The sequence below is a fragment of the Musca autumnalis genome, unplaced genomic scaffold, assembly GCF_047663935.1.
Source record: "Musca autumnalis isolate F117 unplaced genomic scaffold, ASM4766393v1 scaffold_1, whole genome shotgun sequence".
NCBI lineage: Eukaryota > Metazoa > Arthropoda > Insecta > Diptera > Muscidae > Musca > Musca autumnalis.
In genome coordinates, this window is record NW_027411644.1 from 153,767,390 (window position 1) to 153,787,998 (window position 20,609).

Below are 20,609 nucleotides of genomic sequence, written 5' to 3' on the forward strand. Positions count from 1 at the left end.
TGTAAAAAGGGTAAATATGAAAATTTTATTTTTGTTTTATGGTATTCTGTTGTTGTTCGTTCGTTTTTTTTATTTGTTCAGTTGGGTGCTACCATTCATTTGCTTGTCTGCCTCGAGCGTTATTTGTAACAAAAAAGCTTTTAGAATTTATTTTATTACGAAACTATTTTTGGTTGTAATAACTTAACACGTCCGAGGGCGACCGAAACACAACTAAATTGAAAAAAATTAAAATTGAAATTTATCACAGCAATAGAGCGGTCCGTCGTAACACACACACACGCCCGCTCGTATGTATGTAGATGAGAACGAATGTGTTTCGCTGCAATGGTAATTTGAAAAGTTGGAATGTTGATATTGGTATGAATTTGTCAAAATAAATGTTAGCAACGACGAACATTTCAAATGCAAAATTGTTTGGCATTCAAGAAACCGGTAATCAACCAGCAGACATTGAGTAATAGCGAGCAAATGTTTGCAACAAAGAAGCGTATTGAAAAACAAAATTGTTGTCGTCGTACCACAACCAACATACAGCCTGATTACAACAAGTCGCATTGATAGAAAATCCAGAAATCGTATAAAGGGAAGAATGCAAAACAGTAGTTTACAGAAACTATTTGAACTATGGCACAATAAATGCAGGAAAAAGCTTTCAAGCCCAAGACGATCCTTAGGATGACATTTTTTAACGACCTAAGAAGCAAATTTCTACTTTATCTTAAAAACGAATGGCAAAAGCATGATTCACTTTTAAAGTGACTCGGTGCTCAGGGCTTAATAGGTTATTTGTAGTATTTATGTACACCACAATAAATATACACCACAGAACTCCTCTGATCGCTAAGTATAGCTCCAAGCAGTACACTCTAAAAGGGCTTTGGCAGTGGCAGCAATATAAAAGCAATGACCACGCGAAAACTCTATAACGGAGAGTCATTATTTGCGGATCTTTGACTTATACCAGTTGTGCCCTCAGGTTTTGACGTCGCATAGTGAAATAGAATTCAATTTTACCATTACCGATATATAAAATATGCATGCAATTTATTAGTAATATATCAAAATTGCAGTGGATTTAGAATCCAATGCGTTTAAATTGCCAAATCCATTGTGTATACGTCAAATAATTCTCCATGAAGGGGGTTAACCCGACAAAAAGCTATAATGTAGACCTGACAATAGCCTTATCCTAATGAGAAGTTATTCGCGTTTATATTATCAGGCACGTCGAATTAATGGTGTTGGACCCAATAGTACGTTTAGATTTACGAAATCCATTCGATTTCAAATGACAATTCCATAGCGTACACGTCAAATAAAAGCCTGTGTATTTATAACTAGGATTTATTTGACGTATACGATATCGAATTGACATTTGAAATCTGGTGAATTTATATATTTAAACGTGCTATAAGTATGTTTAAAATATGGATTTCTTCTTCGGGCAATTTGGAGTCGATTTATCTCCGTCTGGTTGGCTAGTGAGCACGACAACTCTCGAATGGAAGAATCCAACTTTTTGGATTTTGTCCCAACTTAGATCAAGTTCGAATATGAGCGATAACTCTCGATAACTCTCGAAGGGAGTAATAGATCTGCCTAAAAATAATGCACCTCGAAATATATATTTTTATATTTTTTTCGGGGGCATGGACTTCACGAGAAAAGGGACCAAAATCTTAAAAAAAGAAACCTGTCGACACCAACTATAATGCCTGGTGAGTATTGAGTATCCGATTTTTTTTTCGAAACTTTCACATCGAAATATTTCACTGAAAATCAAGTTCGAAAATGGACTATATCGGAGAACTCCTTTCGGTACCTCTTATAAATTTTCAAAACTAATTATTATTTTGATATTGTCATCGAAGGTAGTCCTTGTGATTCTGCTTAAAACGATATATTTTTTGTGGACAAGTTCATGCTTCCATGCATAATAATCCAATAGCGGATAAAAAAATTATACACGCGTTTGGATAAGAAATAATTTCCGCTTGTGGATAAATTCTCATCCACGCTTGTGGATAAATTGTTATTCGCGCTTGTGGATAAATTCTTATTTACGTTTGTGGATAAATTATAAAAAAAATTAGCCACTCTTGTGGATAAATTATAAATAAATTATCCACGCTTGTGGATAAATTATAAAAAATTATCGACGGTTGTGAATAAAATATAAAAAAATTATAAAATAAAATAAAAAAATAATCTATAAATTATCCACGTTTGAGGATAAATTGTAAATAAATTATCAAAGATTGTGGATAAATTATAAATACATTTATTCACCCTTGAGGATAAATTATAAATAAATTTTTTGAGCTTATGGATAAATGATCCATGCGCTTGTGGATAAATAAATTATGTAGATAAATACATTTTCCACGATTGTGGATAAATAAGCTTCCCATGCTTGTGGATAAATTGTCCACGCCTGCGGATAAATAAATTGCCCACACTTGTAGATAAATTATAATTAAATTATCCACGCTTGTGGATAAATTACATATAAATTATAAAAGTACACATTATAAATAAACTATCCACGCTTGTGGATAAATTATAAAAAAAATTATCCACGTTTGTGGATAAATTATGTATATATAAATTATAAATGGATAAATTATAAAAAAATTATCAACGTTTGTGGATAAATTACAAATAAATTATCCACGCTTGTGGATAAATAAAATATAAATAAATTATCCACGGTTGTGGATAAAATAAAAAATATCCACGCTTAATTATAAATAATCTATAAATTATACACGTTCGTGGATAAATTGTAAATAAATTATCAAAGATTGTGGATAAATTATAAATACATTTATTTATCCTTGAGGATAAATTATAAATAAATTATCTAAGCTTGTGGATAAATTACAAATAAATTATCCACGCTTGTGGATAAATTATAAATACATTATCAACGCTTGAGGGTAAATAATAAATAAATTATCCCTGCTTGTGGATAAATAAATTGTCTACGCTTGTGGATAAATAAATTGTCCACGCTTGTGGATAAATTATAAATTATCCACGCTTGTGAATAAATTACAAATAAATTATCAGTGCTTGTAGATAAATTACAAATAAATCTCTTGAATCCTGGTACTCCGTACTCCGTGATTGATAGGACGAATTTAGTTGTGTCCACAAGGAAGTACAACCACAATTTAAAGTAAGCGATGTTACCTGGAACGGAAATAATCCCAAATACTGATCGCAAGCGAAATTCCAATGGTTATGTGTTTCTTAGCAACTGGGTGAACAAGAAATTTTGTTTCTAGTCAATGCATTGAACCTTTCCTACCATATATTTCCCGAATCGTGGTCTTGTAACCTAGTGTACCATCATCTGCGAAACTCTTAAATAACCGTCGCGATATTTTAGACTATCGGACCATAGCGGATTCATAGCTCAAATAAGTTGACATGATTGATGGTTCCAATCAATTAAAATTACGGCGAAGACTTTAAATAAATCAACGCCCAAGGTAGAAGATTTTTTATGTCAAACTACATATTCCGACACAGTCGTTTAAATCGTGGGAGTGTATTACATCAAACCGAAGTAAGTGAGAGAAATGTCCCAAAACTAAACAGAGACAGACGGTGAAATTATCCCTTTAAGATATTTCGTGCTAACTATAATAGGAGATTCCTCCAAGGTACCTGTCGACCATATTTATGTATAGGTAGACGAGAATCTTCGGTACATCCACAGAACATAATGAAGATGCAGAGCCCACTTGGATGTTAAACCAGAAACATCCCTTTCAAAGCCTTGTAGATAGATTTCTTCAACATAAGGAATGGTAAAAAGGCCAATCCATTGGGTTAGTGAAGATGACATACTTAGTGTCTGAAAACGATTTGGATTTTTTTTGGGGGTCATACTCTTGTAATAAGAATGGGTGAGGACGCTAAAAAGATGATATCTCTTGCTCCCAGGCTTGAATAACATCTTTGGCATCGAACATTTCCAGCCCGATCGTGAATGTAAATTCCCCGTTAGTTTTGTCGTTCTGTCTATGCAACTTAAAAGAGAGAGTGAGAGAACTCATGGGGAGTTCATATTCATGATCGGGCTGTTTGCTAGGCCTGCTTTCAAATTTCTTATGTACGCAGACACTCCGGGCTGAAGAATTTGATTTTGCGTTTTAATAGAAGAAAACACCAGCATTAGTTGCTGCAACAAAAAACTAATAATCGTACAGTCTTTGCAGAAATTATAAATGTTTGAAATTAATAGTACATAAATTAAAAAAATATATATCCAAATATACTGAGAAATGTTGTAAGCACAATTTTCAAATCATATACAAAGTCCTTTATAGGAAAGAATTTTGAACTTGTGTGAAGCTTGGCTCAGTTCTACAACGGAATTAATTTGAAAAGCGTCCTTTATCCCAAACTTTATTAAAATTGTTAAGAGTTTTCTTAAAACAAATTGAAATTTTGAATAAGAAAAGCCATTCACTGGCATTTACTCCCTGCCAACTTTGCCGGCAAAAATTAATATTAGGGGAATTTAGTTTTATGTGTTACCGATTATTTAACATTTTTCATGTTCATTTATTATTTTCCAATTTGTTTCCGTATGTTTACATTTATACCACTGTTCTTGTAGAGTAATTGAAATAAAACGAAAGACTTAAGACACAAACTTGACATTGTCTCATCATATGATTTTATTTGCATTCAATGAATGCAATTGCACTAGTACGTTTACAAAAACACACACACACGCACAAAGAGAGTCCGCACCAAAATAACCATTTTCTTTCATTGCAGCAAGTGAAGTCAAAATGGCAGTTCCGCCTATTTTTTGTTTAAGATGTTGAACTAAATCACATGTGTCAAATTTATGATCACCCGAAGACATTGGTTGATGAGGACAACTCCAGTTTGTGACACTTGAAATATTATTTCCTCGATTGATTAGAGATGTAGGCCCGGTTATTGAAATAAAGAGTTGAAATACTTTAAAATTAATAAACAACACGAACACGAACATAGAAAACTTGAAATATTTTATTTTTTGACCATAACGAATTGAATGGATTCACCACCACGTATGTCCATCATTTTAACAGGAGTGGGTATTTGACACACTTGATGAACACACACCGAAACAAGCAACAAGTTTTTTAAAAGCACGAAACGAATGAAAAAGAAATGCCACTTAGATCCAGACAACGAACTAAATTTGATATGAAAAACATACGAAATTACAAAAGGGTAGTAAGGTAGCCAGCCAGCCAGACAAGTAGACAGCCAAAAATGACCACGAAAAAACCCTTAACACAACTTGGACACGATGCTTACTTTTATTTTTACACGAATATTTGTTTAAATGGTTTGTTTTTGTTTGAATGGTCGTTCGGTTGGTTATAGCCACTCGTTGTGACCGTAACAAATGCACGTATCAAACTAACTTTGAAGTGTGGTGGTCGATGATGATGTCGACAACAATGGACGGAGGAATAGACGTCGACGTCTATTTTTACTGATGTTTGTTGTTGTTTTCTTTATATTACATAGTATGATTACGCTAGAATACTGAGAGGGGGTACTCTCAACATTTTGTACGAGGTAGAATCTAAAAGTTGAGGGCGTTAATGAGGAAAGCAAGTAAAACCAGTAAAAAGAATCAATCGGCTTTGCCGACAGCTCTTGACCTACAGCCTATTACAGTTTAAAAACGAAACACAGGAATATATATACCACGGACACGTATATCATCCGCCGTCCCCACACATAATAGTCGAGGACTCAACCAGAACAAGCCGTGTGATAGAATAGTGATGATGGCGCTTGACTTGTCAAAAGCTTCTGGTACTGTCAAGCACTGCTCGCTGTTTCAGGATATCGAGCAGACAGCAGCCGTACTTGGAATTCAGGAACAAGAAGTCCAAGATCATTAGAGTGAAGCAGGAAGTTCCCTTAGGTGGTGTGCTATCAACGGAACTGTTTAACCTGTACCTCTACTGTATTGCGCCCCCTCCAGACGGCATTAATATCCTAATGTAAGGGGATGATTGTACGATCTTGGCGTTAGGTACATTTCCAGATGTCATTTGTGAAAGGGTGTTACGCGAGGAAAATGCAACTATCCGCCACTAAATCTACGACCACTCTGTTCACCACATGGAGGGCAGAGGTGAGAACAGAGTTGAATGTCATGGTCGATGGCAGCAGAATTCCAACCACAGACTACCCAAAATTCTAGGAGTCAGATTCAACAACATTTTCATGTCGTTCGCGCAGGTCACAGCTATGTGCGACAAGCTGAGATATAGGAACAAGGTCCTCAAGTCCCTAGCCGGCAGTACTTGGCGTGCAGATAAAGAAACCTTGTTGACTACATATACCGTACCGTCTGTGGTAAGCTATGCGGCGCCAGTTTAGTCCGCGAATGTAAGTGCAACGCAATGGAAAAATATTTAAACCAGTCAGAATGCCGCCCTGAGAACTGCAGCAGGGTGACTCCGTATGTCTTCAGTGGGTCATCTACATGAGGAGACAAAGATCATCATAATCGCCATATGGTGCAAAGGACTCCTCCCCCCATCCACGCATGTCAGAAGGGATCTTCATAATATAGAAGATCATCAAGCCAGTCAACCAGGTTTAAATAACATTCACACGGATGCAGTCCCGCAACAAACCAGAGTACTTTTGGCTCAACGACGCTTGGGAGGTCCTTCTGTCTGAATTCCTATAGGGCAAGAATCAATGGCACCCTGCCAAACATCTGCCCAGCATGCGGTGCAGGTCCGCACGACACACTGCACCTTTTCAACTGACCTGGCAAACCTACTCCACTAACTCCAGTAGATCTGTTGCTACATCCCATCGAAGCAGCCGCATTCCTAGAACTGGAGATAGACCCATTGCTAAATATAGATCAAATATTCTATGCTACTTATACTTCAAAGTAAGTTAAAAAGGTTTTTTTTTCGATCAAAAATGACAATTGGGTGCAACCTCTAGCTGCAGATACAAAACGTAAACTAATTGAAATTTCGACTTCATGGTAGAACAAAACCAGGTAAAGTAAATACTACAACAAATACAACTCAACAACAACTACATAGAAATTTGTTTTCGTTTGTAATGTTACTGTCATCGGTAAATGTAAACAAAACAAGGAAATGTCTATAAATTATTGGAATTAAAAAAAAAAAAACTAATATTTTTTGACATTTGATTGAATATTTTGAAAAACATGAATGAAAACTCGTTAAATTTTGAATTTGAATGTTTCCATATCATTCCACTAAATGCATAATTTCTCGCAGAAAGTAGAATTCTTGCAAAAATGTTTGGGGTCGCTGGTAATTCATCGAAAAAGGAGAAGCTGCTTCAATCTTTTGTTTTTAAAATCAAAATAGCACACGTTTATTAGGCCTTTATTTTTTCAAGTTTAACAAAATACCACACATATTAACAAATATTGTACCGCCTCTATAAGCGGTGTTTTAGTGTGCGGCACGTCGTTCGGACTTGGAGGAGGTTACATATCATTGATATGAAGAAGTCTTTATGGGAAATAGTTCTTTTTCTGATGAATAAATTTGTTCTTCAAAAAATATATATCCCTAATATATGTACATCGAACATAGAAATAAATATATAAAATGTCGTATGGAATTTGACACTAACATTACAGCCCAGTTCAGTCAGCTGGGTATTGCTGTTACCTGTTCTTGTTCTACCATGTGTCGACTTATTCTCACTGGTAAAGTTGTATCTATTGTCTCGGGCTACAATATCTCTGAACATATTAATTAAAGTGCAATTTTTTCGTGAAAATATTGATAAATATTCATAAAATTTCACAAGGCTAACACTACCTGAGGGAGCGTTCCAATGCTTTTGCGGTGTACTAGAGAGTTCTTAACTATTATCTTGGCTACAATTTTGGTCTCAGTATTTATAGGCCAAAACACAAAAAGGCGACAAAAAGTACTGAATTTTCTACATTTTCGTCTTTTATTTTTTATTTCGTCTTTCGTCAAAAAACAATCTTCCAAATGCTGACTGGGAGTAGTTCGAGACAATAGCCACAACATTAATTTTAGAAATTAGTCAAAAATTGTCTTTTTTGATCAGTACAATCCCAAGAATCAGAAACGCGAAGCGCCACTTAAGATGTTCAAATCGCCCCACCCTAATGAATATGTACGGAATTAATCTGATACTACTTCCCTACTCAGAAATATTTGACACATAATTTTTATTCAAAAATTATCAATCTACCCTCGTATTTTATAAAAAACTACAAAAGCGATAGCAAGTGTAAAAACCCCCCAACTTGTAAATATGAAATAGTTTTGAGTATACAACATCGGCCGATTTGAGACTCATTAATATTCACGAACTAAAACAGGCAGGTCATCATTCATATCAAAGAAAAAAGTAGTCAAGAAAAATTAAAAATTTGTGGTAAACAGACAGAAGAAGGAAATATTTGCCTTAAATATTTAAGAAATTTTCAGCTGACTGATATGAGAAAAAGTAAATAAAGGTTTATATAAATATTTAAATGTTTATAAAACCAACAATTAAGGTAGGTCTTTGAAAATTGTGGCATTTTTGCTATGGATTTTTATCAATGCTTTGTTTGTTTAGGATAAGATTATTTCGGAATTTGTCTTATGCCAAAGGAAGTGAAAGATATGGTTGGAAACACACAAAAGATAATATGTAAAGAGACGATAAAAATGTTTAAACTCCGTGTCTCTTTGACGCAGGTGGATATGTCCATCAAATGGTGTTCAATGTTATTTTGGTCCACAAATAAAATTTGTCAATCTTCTTGGCAAAGATGTTCATGTTTTAATTGAATTTTCTTGGAATTTTTAAAAGAAGAAATCTTTATTTGTAATGCATCTCTGGAGAACTAAACTCACTTCTCTAAAAAAGACAACCTCTTGTGTGGATGTCATCAAACGATGAGTATACTTTTTAAGCTTAACTAATTTTAGCTTTAGAAGGGCAAAAATACATTTATCTTCCGTAAAGATTTGGATTAATTTTATCAAAATATTACATCGAAGAAGTCAAATAATTTCATTAGAAGATTTGACGTTTTTTATTTTTCCTTTTTTTAATTCCATAATCTGAGAAATTAAACTTCACTTTCTGGTAAATCTCTACTACTCTATATATTTTGAAATACACTGCTGATGTAAGAATTTGAATTCCGAATCAACACCTAATCGAGGGTGAGAGGAACGAACACCAACACATTGGAGATTGCGCATGTGCAGCAGCCATCAAAGTTGTTTTGATTTTCTTTTACCCATTTACCTAGCTAGTCTCTGTGTGTGATGGTTACCCTTTATTTTCTTGCCGCTACTAGACTTTTTAAATGTGTTTTTATGGCTTTCTTTGTGAGTGTTGTTTTATTTTACTCTCACCATAGCCATTATAATCTATTTAAAGATCATAAAATGTTCGTGGGAGAATGAGGGACAAACAAAAGTACACAAAAAGTGACGCCTTATGACCATAGATTTCTCAATAGTCAGTCAGCCAGCTAGCCAGCTTAATGGTCAACAAGCTACCTTGTTGACTGGCTGGCTAATAACAATACCCAGCAAAATTTGACGGAAGGGGTTCTTTGCGATGACGTGGTTTCATGTCATCTTTTGCATTGGTTCAAAGGAAGTCGTGAAAGATCCGATCTTTTCATTAGGATTTGAACCAATGCAAAGGAAGTCGTGAAAGATCGGATCTTTTCATCAGCATTTGTACCCATTCCGTCGATCCAATAGAGATGATGTTTGTGTTTTTATTTACACATCTGTTTATTTTCATTTTGGTATGTTCCAGTACTGCAAAAATCTACTAATTTTTACTATTTTTTCCGATAACATAAAGGAAAAATTGTTATCGTAGTAAAAATAAGTAGATTCTTGCAGTTTCTGGAACAGACCAAAGTTGTTAGAACTGTCGTCGTGATGTTGTCTTACATTTCCTGCATATCAAACAACTGAAACTTCTAAACAATTGGTATTATATGAAGTCCAAACCATCAAGCTAAAAATAGAATCGGACTGCACACATTGCTATTTTAAAAGTTCCCTTGTCTGTTCTAAATCTGACATAGAATGAAATCAATCAAATCTCGCTTCTTGGAATTTGAAAAAAAAGTCCGAAACCATGGTATAAGTAAAGAGGTAGATTTAAATGAAAAAAATCTATAGAACCCTTGTTTTTCCTGAATTCCTAATACTTCAAACTTTATCAACAAGTGGGTTTGTTTACAACACCAAGTTTGAGCATTTTATAAAAATCGCGAAAAATGAATGAAGGACCAATGTTTCTCCGCATAATCAAGTTGTGGATATGATAAAATGTTTGTTTCAATGATAACCTGACGATTTATTTCCATACAAATGTTCCAAAAATAATTTTAAAAATCATTGAATTCGATTGTTTTTAAAATTGTTTGACATATTATTCAAATACCACACACACATACAAAAAGATTGTGCATATTGTTTTGAAGTTTTAAGAATACTCGAATGAAAAAATTTAAATTGACATAAAGCTTTGGCTAACCTTTCTTATTAAACCATGTCCGAAACGAAAAGGAACAAGAATCTGAAAATAAAGAAGAAACTACTTTTGGAAAGAAACAATTAAAAATAAATTAATTAAGCATAAATGGTATTTTCCATAAAAAGTCTCTCCTCCCCGTTCGTTACATTTTGTTCTTAGAGATCCCTAAAGCAAGCCGGGTTGTAGATCCCTACATATTTCCGTCACTAAACAAAAGAGTATAAATTACCAAAATGTTGTAAAATAACAAAATTATAAAATAAAAGTAATTTACGAAATAAAAATACTTAAAGGAGTGCATTTGGAGTCCATGTTGAAATCTGAACTGGTGATGGGAAGATAATTGAAAAAACCTTTTGTAAGATGAAAGAATATCAGTTGCGGAGAACGGAGGAAGCAATCTTTTGCGTTGCAGCGGTGGTGATTACATTGCAATTTTGGATGTAAACTTTTGAAAAACTAAACTGATAAATTAATTGTACCTTTTTCATGAATTCGTTTGAATTAATAAAGAGCTTTGTTTTTCATGAAAACCATATTTCAATACAGCATTTCCATTTTCCAAACAAGACATGAAAATTTCATGCCAAGGGGTTGGTGAAAATGACATGCCAAAGCATTGGTTAAAATGACATGTCAAAGCATGGGTGAAAATGACGTGTCAAAGCATTGGTGAAAATGACATGTCAAATCATTGGTGGAAATGACATGCCAAAGCATTGGTGGAAATGACATGTCAACGCATTGGTAAAAATGACATGCTTAGGATCCAGAAAAGAACGTCATCTTTTGGGGTCCACGCTCATATAAAATTCATCGATGAAGATGCTAAAAAGATGACATGCTAGATCACTTGCACCCATGATTGAATGTCATCTTTGGCATCGAACATTTTGCTGGGTACATAATACACCCATCCCAAAGGTGGAGGTGGAGGGAAACTTACAGACTGGTTTTTCTTTCAGTTTTGTTTTGATTTTCATATTCGTTAACCATTGTTGTTATTATTTCTATTGAGTGTCTGTGTGGTATTTACAAAGAGAATGCCAATAGTTTGTGGTTAGGGTATTTTAGTTTTGTTTTCCTATTCACTTCTAGCCGATGTTAGTGTAATCGGTATTTCAATTTTAATTAATCGTTAATGCTAACAACGTTTTTGTTTAAGATAACAATAGAGGTTTTATATGGAAAGTAAATTGAGCACCTAAAGGTATGCAATGAAAATTAGTAATGTAGCTTCACACAGTATAATACAGTCGAAATCGCTTATAACGTCGTCGTTTATAACGTCATATCGGTTATAACGACCATATCCAAAAGTCCCAAATCTCTGGGGCCCTTTATAGCCCTATCGCTTATAACGACATATCGGTTATAGCGACGAATTCCGTCCGTCCCTTGACCGACGTTATAAGCGATTTCGACTGTATTTGAAATTCATTAAACAAACACTTTGTATTTGAAAAATGGATTTTGTATAGCCTTTACAATTTAATTTTTTAGCCAATGGATGGATAAGATTAACATGACAAAGACCAAGATTTGTCTTGGCCCTGCTTTTTATCTTAAGTGGACATTGATCAACCTGGGGATGTACATCTAAATTTGTTATGAACATTTCAACAACATTTCTAAGCTATCCTCGAACATCCCTTAAACTCTACGTAAACGAAGGTTTGGCGTTTTTGTGGGGATATGGCCGAAGCCTTCATTAAACTTGATATACAGTTTGACAATTGCATTAATTACTAAAAAATTACAAATAGTTGTGATAAAAATGTCGGGTTTTTTGCAAAAATTATTTGGTTAACTTATTTAAGACCAAATTGAATGGATAAATAAAAAATTAACCCGCTTAGTTCAACAATAATAACCAAAAGAATAATTAACATGTAATGCAAGGTGCCAAGAAAATGTTTTCAAAATGTAATTAAGGTTCCAAAATACCCCATGTTATCGGTAAATTCTTAAAAATCATGACATTTTATGAATTTCATTGTTAACAAGGATTAGTTGCTAACAAGAATCAGCAATATTAGGCATGGGATGTCCCCACGAAGATGGTTACAATATGGACCAAGGGGGTATCAGATCATATTGCATGTAACCAATGTCCTATAGGTCTCAAGCCGAGAATATCTAAAAATTAAGACGTTTTATGAGTATTTTGATTTACCAAGATGGTATGACATCAATTACAATGAATATTACCTACAGCAGAACTCGATCAGGAGGGTTGCCAGATCGACTAAAAATATACCAGGTCTTAATAACAGTAAACTGGACCTCCTAGGCCCACAATTAGATCTTAAAAGTGGTTTATTTAACTGAAATGGTAACACTGTAGCATTATTTCCCCCGTCACTTAGAAAATTTTGTCACAGTATTACTTCACAGTACACGACATGTCTCCAGTAGGTCATAGTAAGCATTTGCGAAAGTTGTAGAAATCTGTACCCCACAAATTTCTAAGGAATATTAGTCTCCATATATGCTATTTTCGACTGTTTCATGAAATATTCTTATCTCTTAATAAATTTTGAGTTGAATGAACCACTTGTAGGCTGTGGTTGTGGGCCTAGTTGGTCCCTTTTACTGTTAATAAGACCTGGTACTTTCTTAGTCGATCTGGCAACCCTCCTGATCGAGCTATTCTGTAGGCAATATTTATTGTAATTGAAGGAAATCCATCCTGGTGAACTAAAAATACTCATAAAATGTCTTAGCTTTCAGATATTCCCGGTTTGAGACCTATAGGACATCGTTTACATGTAATACGATCTGGTACCCCCTTGGTCCATATGGTAACCCTCTTAGTGGGGATATTCCATGCCTAATATTGTTGATACTTGTTAGCAACTAATCCTTGTTAAGATTAAAATTCATAAAATGTCATGATTTTTAAGTATTTACCGAAAACATGGGGTATTTTGGAACCTCAATTACATTTTGAAAATATTTTCTTGGCACCTTGCATTTCATGTTAATTATTCTTTTGGTTATTATTGTTGAACTAAGCGGGTTAATTTTTTATTTATCCATTCAGTTTGGTCTTAAATAAGTCGATCAACTAATTTTTGTAAAAAACCCGACATTTTTATCACAACTATTTGTCATTTTTAGTAATTAATGCATGAAAAGTGTTCGTTTTCTCAGTTTGAAAACAATTACTTGTCAAACTGTACGTTTGGAAGACATTTTGCAAAATGCCAAGTGTTGCGGCCAAATTGGATATCAACTTTTGTAAGTTATCGTGCTCATCCCCAGGAAAATGTTCGATGTCAAATCATGAGTTGAATCATAGGTGCAAGTGACATGTCATAGGTGAATATTTAGGTGAATCACCAATGAAATTTACAAGGGAGTGACACATGATTTCACGAATTCATTGTCATAGCATTTTGCACCAGTTCATTGTCATAGAATCTTGCACCAGTTCATCGTCATAGAATCTTGCACCAGTTCATTGTCATGGCTTCTTGCACCAATGCTTTGGATCCGGATTTTGGCCAATCAGAAATAAAATTCGCAAAACAATTATGTAATTTGTTGAATTAATAAGAATACAATGCGCAGATGATTTGTATCGCCAGATGTTATTTTTCTTTATTTTGTATGTAATTTTCAAAATTATATATTATATTAATCTGCAATATCATATTTATCTCTTCCGATGGCAGCAAGATAATTTTTCAAGATAAATTTTTCCAATAGTCGATAAATTATGTGTCGATCTCTGAACCAAGCTCATCGTTTGGGAAATCTAGAAATTCTGTTATTTTATTTCAAAAGAAAAAGCTTATCCATGTTATGGTCTCTTTTATACTTATTTTACCGATCTTCTGCTTTGCTTCTCTAACTTTGCATGCCATGTTTTGTGATATCGTGATCTTTCCATTGGAGTTTTGTTCTTCCCTCGGTTGGCGTAACCGTCAAATGGCTCGTACTAATATACCGGTGGCATCTTTATCCATCCTGTTGACATGGCACAGCCAACCCAATAATTGCAGCACGATATGTTTTCCTATATCGGTCTTAGGGTCGGCTGGTGGAGCTCGTGGTTTATAGACCGGGTCTTTTTCAAACTTCTTTTTAATATCCACAAAACGAAACAGGTTTCCAATTTACATTGTATTTTTAATTAAAATAGATAAATTTTCCCACTATCGATCACTTTCATCTGACTTTTATTTTCATTTTAACAATTACTTTTGCAAGTACACAATTATTCGCGTACATGAGTATTTGATAATTGATTGTGCGGGTACTTATCAGTTTTTTTAAACTCATGACAATATTATGACAAAGATCGGATCTTTCACCACTTCAATTTCACTCATGAAAATCCGATGAAAAAGATCGGATCTTTCACGACTTCAATTGCACTAATGAAAATTCGATGAAAAAGATCGGATCTTTCACGACTTCAATTGCATTCATGAAAATTCGATGAAAAAGATCTGATATTTCACGACTCCTTTCGCACTCATGCAAAAGAACCAGTGAAATCATGATTTCACATGGAATCACTTCCATTTAATTTTACTGGGTCAGTTATTTAGTTGGTGCCGGCAGGGTTTTTAGGTAGAGCTGGCAAAAAATCGATGGCACTATTGATAGTATCGAGTTAATACCACGGCGGGAAAATAATGTAATGTAAATACATACTAAATTATGGTCCCAAGTTTTGGCTGACGCAGAGATAGCTGATGCCAAGCAACGATCCGAAAAGTCTAAAAATATCACATCTATGACTTACCGTGGTTTGTTTTATACCTTATGTGGACATTTAAACAACTTTCTAAACATAAGGTCAAATTGCCGTCACCAGATCACCACACAAGAAGCCTACCGGATTGACCCGAAACCTCCACCGGGGCGGAGGAAAACCCAGGATCAATTTTTATGTGCTCAGCTTGTCACATCCGCATCATCCACACTCAAACATCGGCGAGATGCAATAGATGCCGGGAGTGGGTGCATCTCAGAGTTGTTCTGGACTCATATATGCGAGGGATTATGATGACGCATGCTGCTTGAACACAGCCCCCGGTGAGTCGTCGTAATCAGAATTCGTGGCTCTCCCGCAGTCCCCCCATCCGCACGCGCGGCATTTAACACCGTTTTGCAATTTAATTGCAATGAAATCCGAGGTATGATCGAGGAAATAGTGGGCTTTTATGAGTCAGAAGAATATCATGGCTCAACAGCAACTTTAATGCTCATCATGAGTTGTGGCATTCGGTCCTCTGGAATGACCAAATAAGTATAGTGCTGGCCAAGCCGATTGATAGCTCTACGTTTAACACTGTCAATAAGGACGCCCCTACCAGAATTAGCGTAGAGTATCACATTTCGCTAGACATAACCATAGTGTCAGCTGGTCTGACAAATGACGGTCACTTGGCAACCCGCCGTTTCTTTTGGATCCGACCATCTCCCCATAATTGTCTCCATCTCCATCCGAATTTATCACCTCTGAACGTCGCACTTTCACCAATCATGGAAAGCTAATTGACCGAGTTTCAGAGAGTTCACTAATCACCGCTTCAGAGTTCTGCCCAACCCTTCCGATGTTCGGGGAGCAGAAAGGACGTTCCGAAACATCATCACTGCTGCAGCCACTCGCCATATATGTACCTGCTCGTCGAATACCCGATTGAGACCAAACTTCCAATCGGTGGCGACGGGATTGAAACGTTGGATAAACAATTACGTATGTGGACGCCAGTTGTACATAGAATTCAGGAACAAGAAATCCAAGACCAGTAGAGTGGAACAGGGAGATCCTCAAGTTTGGGGATATCTCCGGAACTGTTTAACCGCCCTTCCAGACTGCATTGAGATCCTAACATATGCGGATGATTCTACGATCTTGGGTTCAGGCACCCTCTCTTATGTTATTTGTGAAAGACTGAACTCCCATTTGAATGATCTTACAACCTTCTTCCACGCGAGGAATATGCAAATATCCACCACTAAATCTATGGCCACTCTGTTCGCCACATGGACGGCAGTGGTGAGAGCAGAGTTGAATGTCATGGTCGATGGTAGCAGAATTCCGACCACAAACTATCCCAAAATTCTAGTTGGTCACATTCGACAGCATTTTCATGTCGTTCGCGCAGTCCGCAGCTATCTTCGACAAACTGAGATTTAGGAAGAAGGTCCTCAAGTCCCTAGCCGGCAGCACTTGGGGTGCAGATAAAGAATGCTTGTTAACTACATATAACGGGATAGGTCGTCTGTGATAAACTATGCGGCACCAGTTTGGTCCACGAATATAAGTACAACGCGATGGAAAAATATTCAAACCTGTCAGATTGCCGCCCTGAGAACTGCAACAGGGTGCCTCCTCATGTCTTCAGTGGATCATCTACATGAGGAGGCAAAGACTCTTCCAGTACAGCAACACAATCACATGCATTGGTTGCAGTACCTACTCGGGTGTTACCGGCCCCGTCCATTCAGGCAGATCAAGTAGAATCTTAATAATTTAGAAGATGAGGTCAAGCATATCAGGCGGGTTTGAATAAAATTCATACGGACTCAATCGCAGATATCATAACTAACTATCGTGTGAATGTGTACGCTCTGGATGGTGCAGTCTTCTGAATTCCTATAAGGCAAGGATCGATGACACCGTTCAAAACATCTGTCCAGCATGCGGCACAGGCCCGATCAACACACTGCCATTTTTTTAAACTGCCTTATTAAACCTCAACTAACCCATTCCTAGAACTGGAGATTTTGGGTGTATCTCCAGTTCTAGGAATGGGGCTGCTTAATAAGTGCCATATTAAGCAGGAAAATTAACATACAACATATCAAATACCCACACTTACAAATAAAACAACGGTATGACAAAAACTGAAAGAATACTCGACAAGAGTAAAATCTGCTCTATTTCGCTTTAAAAATTGAACCCTTGGACAGACTTAATATTTGTCTGGATTTATTTCCATGCCCTAGTTTCATTTTGGAACTTATATCCGCTGGCCATTATTTCAGGTCGGATAAAACTACATTCTTCAACTTCAGTTTTATCTGCGCCCATGCCCTGCAAAAGACGAGGGCGGAGAATCCAAAAACATATTTTACGAGCGCTTGGAAAACATATGACCTGCGTTCTGTCCATGATCAGGTTTTGGGTCATTTGTTTATATATAACGTTACATTTAGTCATAAATACTACAAAAATAAATGAGATGCCATAAATTTGTTGTTATTGCATAACACAACAGCAGTACAACTTAGAAAGACAATCACGAACAACAAAATAACAACTAAAAAACAAAGTGAAGCTAAAAAATTGCAGTGTATCCTCATAAGATCGACCATTCATTTCAGTGTGCCAGTATAACAAGGAAAATGTCCGCTGCCATTGCACAAGGCGCATAGCGTTGATGTTGCCAGTCTATTTGAAACTAATCGAATACCCAATCTCAGTTGAATCATAGGTGCAAGTGACATGTCATAGGTGAATATTTAGGTGAATCACCAATGAAATTTACAAGGGAGTGACACATGATTTCACGAATTCATTGTCATAGCATTTTGCACCAGTTCATTGTCATAGAATCTTGCACCAGTTCATCGTCATAGAATCTTGCACCAGTTCATTGTCATGGCTTCTTGCACCAATGCTTTGGATCCGGATTTTGGCCAATCAGAAATAAAATTCGCAAAACAATTATGTAATTTGTTGAATTAATAAGAATACAATGCGCAGATGATTTGTATCGCCAGATGTTATTTTTCTTTATTTTGTATGTAATTTTCAAAATTATATATTATATTAATCTGCAATATCATATTTATCTCTTCCGATGGCAGCAAGATAATTTTTCAAGATAAATTTTTCCAATAGTCGATAAATTATGTGTCGATCTCTGAACCAAGCTCATCGTTTGGGAAATCTAGAAATTCTGTTATTTTATTTCAAAAGAAAAAGCTTATCCATGTTATGGTCTCTTTTATACTTATTTTACCGATCTTCTGCTTTGCTTCTCTAACTTTGCATGCCATGTTTTGTGATATCGTGATCTTTCCATTGGAGTTTTGTTCTTCCCTCGGTTGGCGTAACCGTCAAATGGCTCGTACTAATATACCGGTGGCATCTTTATCCATCCTGTTGACATGGCACAGCCAACCCAATAATTGCAGCACGATATGTTTTCCTATATCGGTCTTAGGGTCGGCTGGTGGAGCTCGTGGTTTATAGACCGGGTCTTTTTCAAACTTCTTTTTAATATCCACAAAACGAAACAGGTTTCCAATTTACATTGTATTTTTAATTAAAATAGATAAATTTTCCCACTATCGATCACTTTCATCTGACTTTTATTTTCATTTTAACAATTACTTTTGCAAGTACACAATTATTCGCGTACATGAGTATTTGATAATTGATTGTGCGGGTACTTATCAGTTTTTTTAAACTCATGACAATATTATGACAAAGATCGGATCTTTCACCACTTCAATTTCACTCATGAAAATCCGATGAAAAAGATCGGATCTTTCACGACTTCAATTGCACTAATGAAAATTCGATGAAAAAGATCGGATCTTTCACGACTTCAATTGCATTCATGAAAATTCGATGAAAAAGATCTGATATTTCACGACTCCTTTCGCACTCATGCAAAAGAACCAGTGAAATCATGATTTCACATGGAATCACTTCCATTTAATTTTACTGGGTCAGTTATTTAGTTGGTGCCGGCAGGGTTTTTAGGTAGAGCTGGCAAAAAATCGATGGCACTATTGATAGTATCGAGTTAATACCACGGCGGGAAAATAATGTAATGTAAATACATACTAAATTATGGTCCCAAGTTTTGGCTGACGCAGAGATAGCTGATGCCAAGCAACGATCCGAAAAGTCTAAAAATATCACATCTATGACTTACCGTGGTTTGTTTTATACCTTATGTGGACATTTAAACAACTTTCTAAACATAAGGTCAAATTGCCGTCACCAGATCACCACACAAGAAGCCTACCGGATTGACCCGAAACCTCCACCGGGGCGGAGGAAAACCCAGGATCAATTTTTATGTGCTCAGCTTGTCACATCCGCATCATCCACACTCAAACATCGGCGAGATGCAATAGATGCCGGGAGTGGGTGCATCTCAGAGTTGTTCTGGACTCATATATGCGAGGGATTATGATGACGCATGCTGCTTGAACACAGCCCCCGGTGAGTCGTCGTAATCAGAATTCGTGGCTCTCCCGCAGTCCCCCCATCCGCACGCGCGGCATTTAACACCGTTTTGCAATTTAATTGCAATGAAATCCGAGGTATGATCGAGGAAATAGTGGGCTTTTATGAGTCAGAAGAATATCATGGCTCAACAGCAACTTTAATGCTCATCATGAGTTGTGGCATTCGGTCCTCTGGAATGACCAAATAAGTATAGTGCTGGCCAAGCCGATTGATAGCTCTACGTTTAACACTGTCAATAAGGACGCCCCTACCAGAATTAGCGTAGAGTATCACATTTCGCTAGACATAACCATAGTGTCAGCTGGTCTGACAAATGACGGTCACTTGGCAACCCGCCGTTTCTTTTGGATCCGACCATCTCCCCATAATTGTCTCCATCTCCATCCGAATTTATCACCTCTGAACGTCGCACTTTCACCAATCATGGAAAGCTAATTGACCGAGTTTCAGAGAGTTCACTAATCACCGCTTCAGAGTTCTGCCCAACCCTTCCGATGTTCGGGGAGCAGAAAGGACGTTCCGAAACATCATCACTGCTGCAGCCACTCGCCATATATGTACCTGCTCGTCGAATACCCGATTGAGACCAAACTTCCAATCGGTGGCGACGGGATTGAAACGTTGGATAAACAATTACGTATGTGGACGCCAGTTGTACATAGAATTCAGGAACAAGAAATCCAAGACCAGTAGAGTGGAACAGGGAGATCCTCAAGTTTGGGGATATCTCCGGAACTGTTTAACCGCCCTTCCAGACTGCATTGAGATCCTAACATATGCGGATGATTCTACG

At 36.3% G+C, this 20,609-nt stretch overlaps 1 protein-coding gene across 50 annotated transcripts in view; it reads right to left on the bottom strand.

Annotated features, from left to right (window-relative positions):
* cindr (CIN85 and CD2AP related) overlaps positions 1–20,609 on the bottom strand; it is a 114,135-nt gene that overhangs the window by 18,682 nt on the left and 74,844 nt on the right. For 14 of the 50 annotated variants that reach the window (XM_073958552.1, XM_073958548.1, XM_073958547.1 and 11 more), the window contains one exon: positions 10,582–10,623. The exons of the other annotated variants lie outside the window; for them this stretch is intronic. In XM_073958552.1, coding sequence (XP_073814653.1) covers positions 10,582–10,623 — 42 coding nt within the window. The remainder of the gene's footprint in view (positions 1–10,581; positions 10,624–20,609) is intronic. 50 annotated transcript variants of the gene reach the window in all.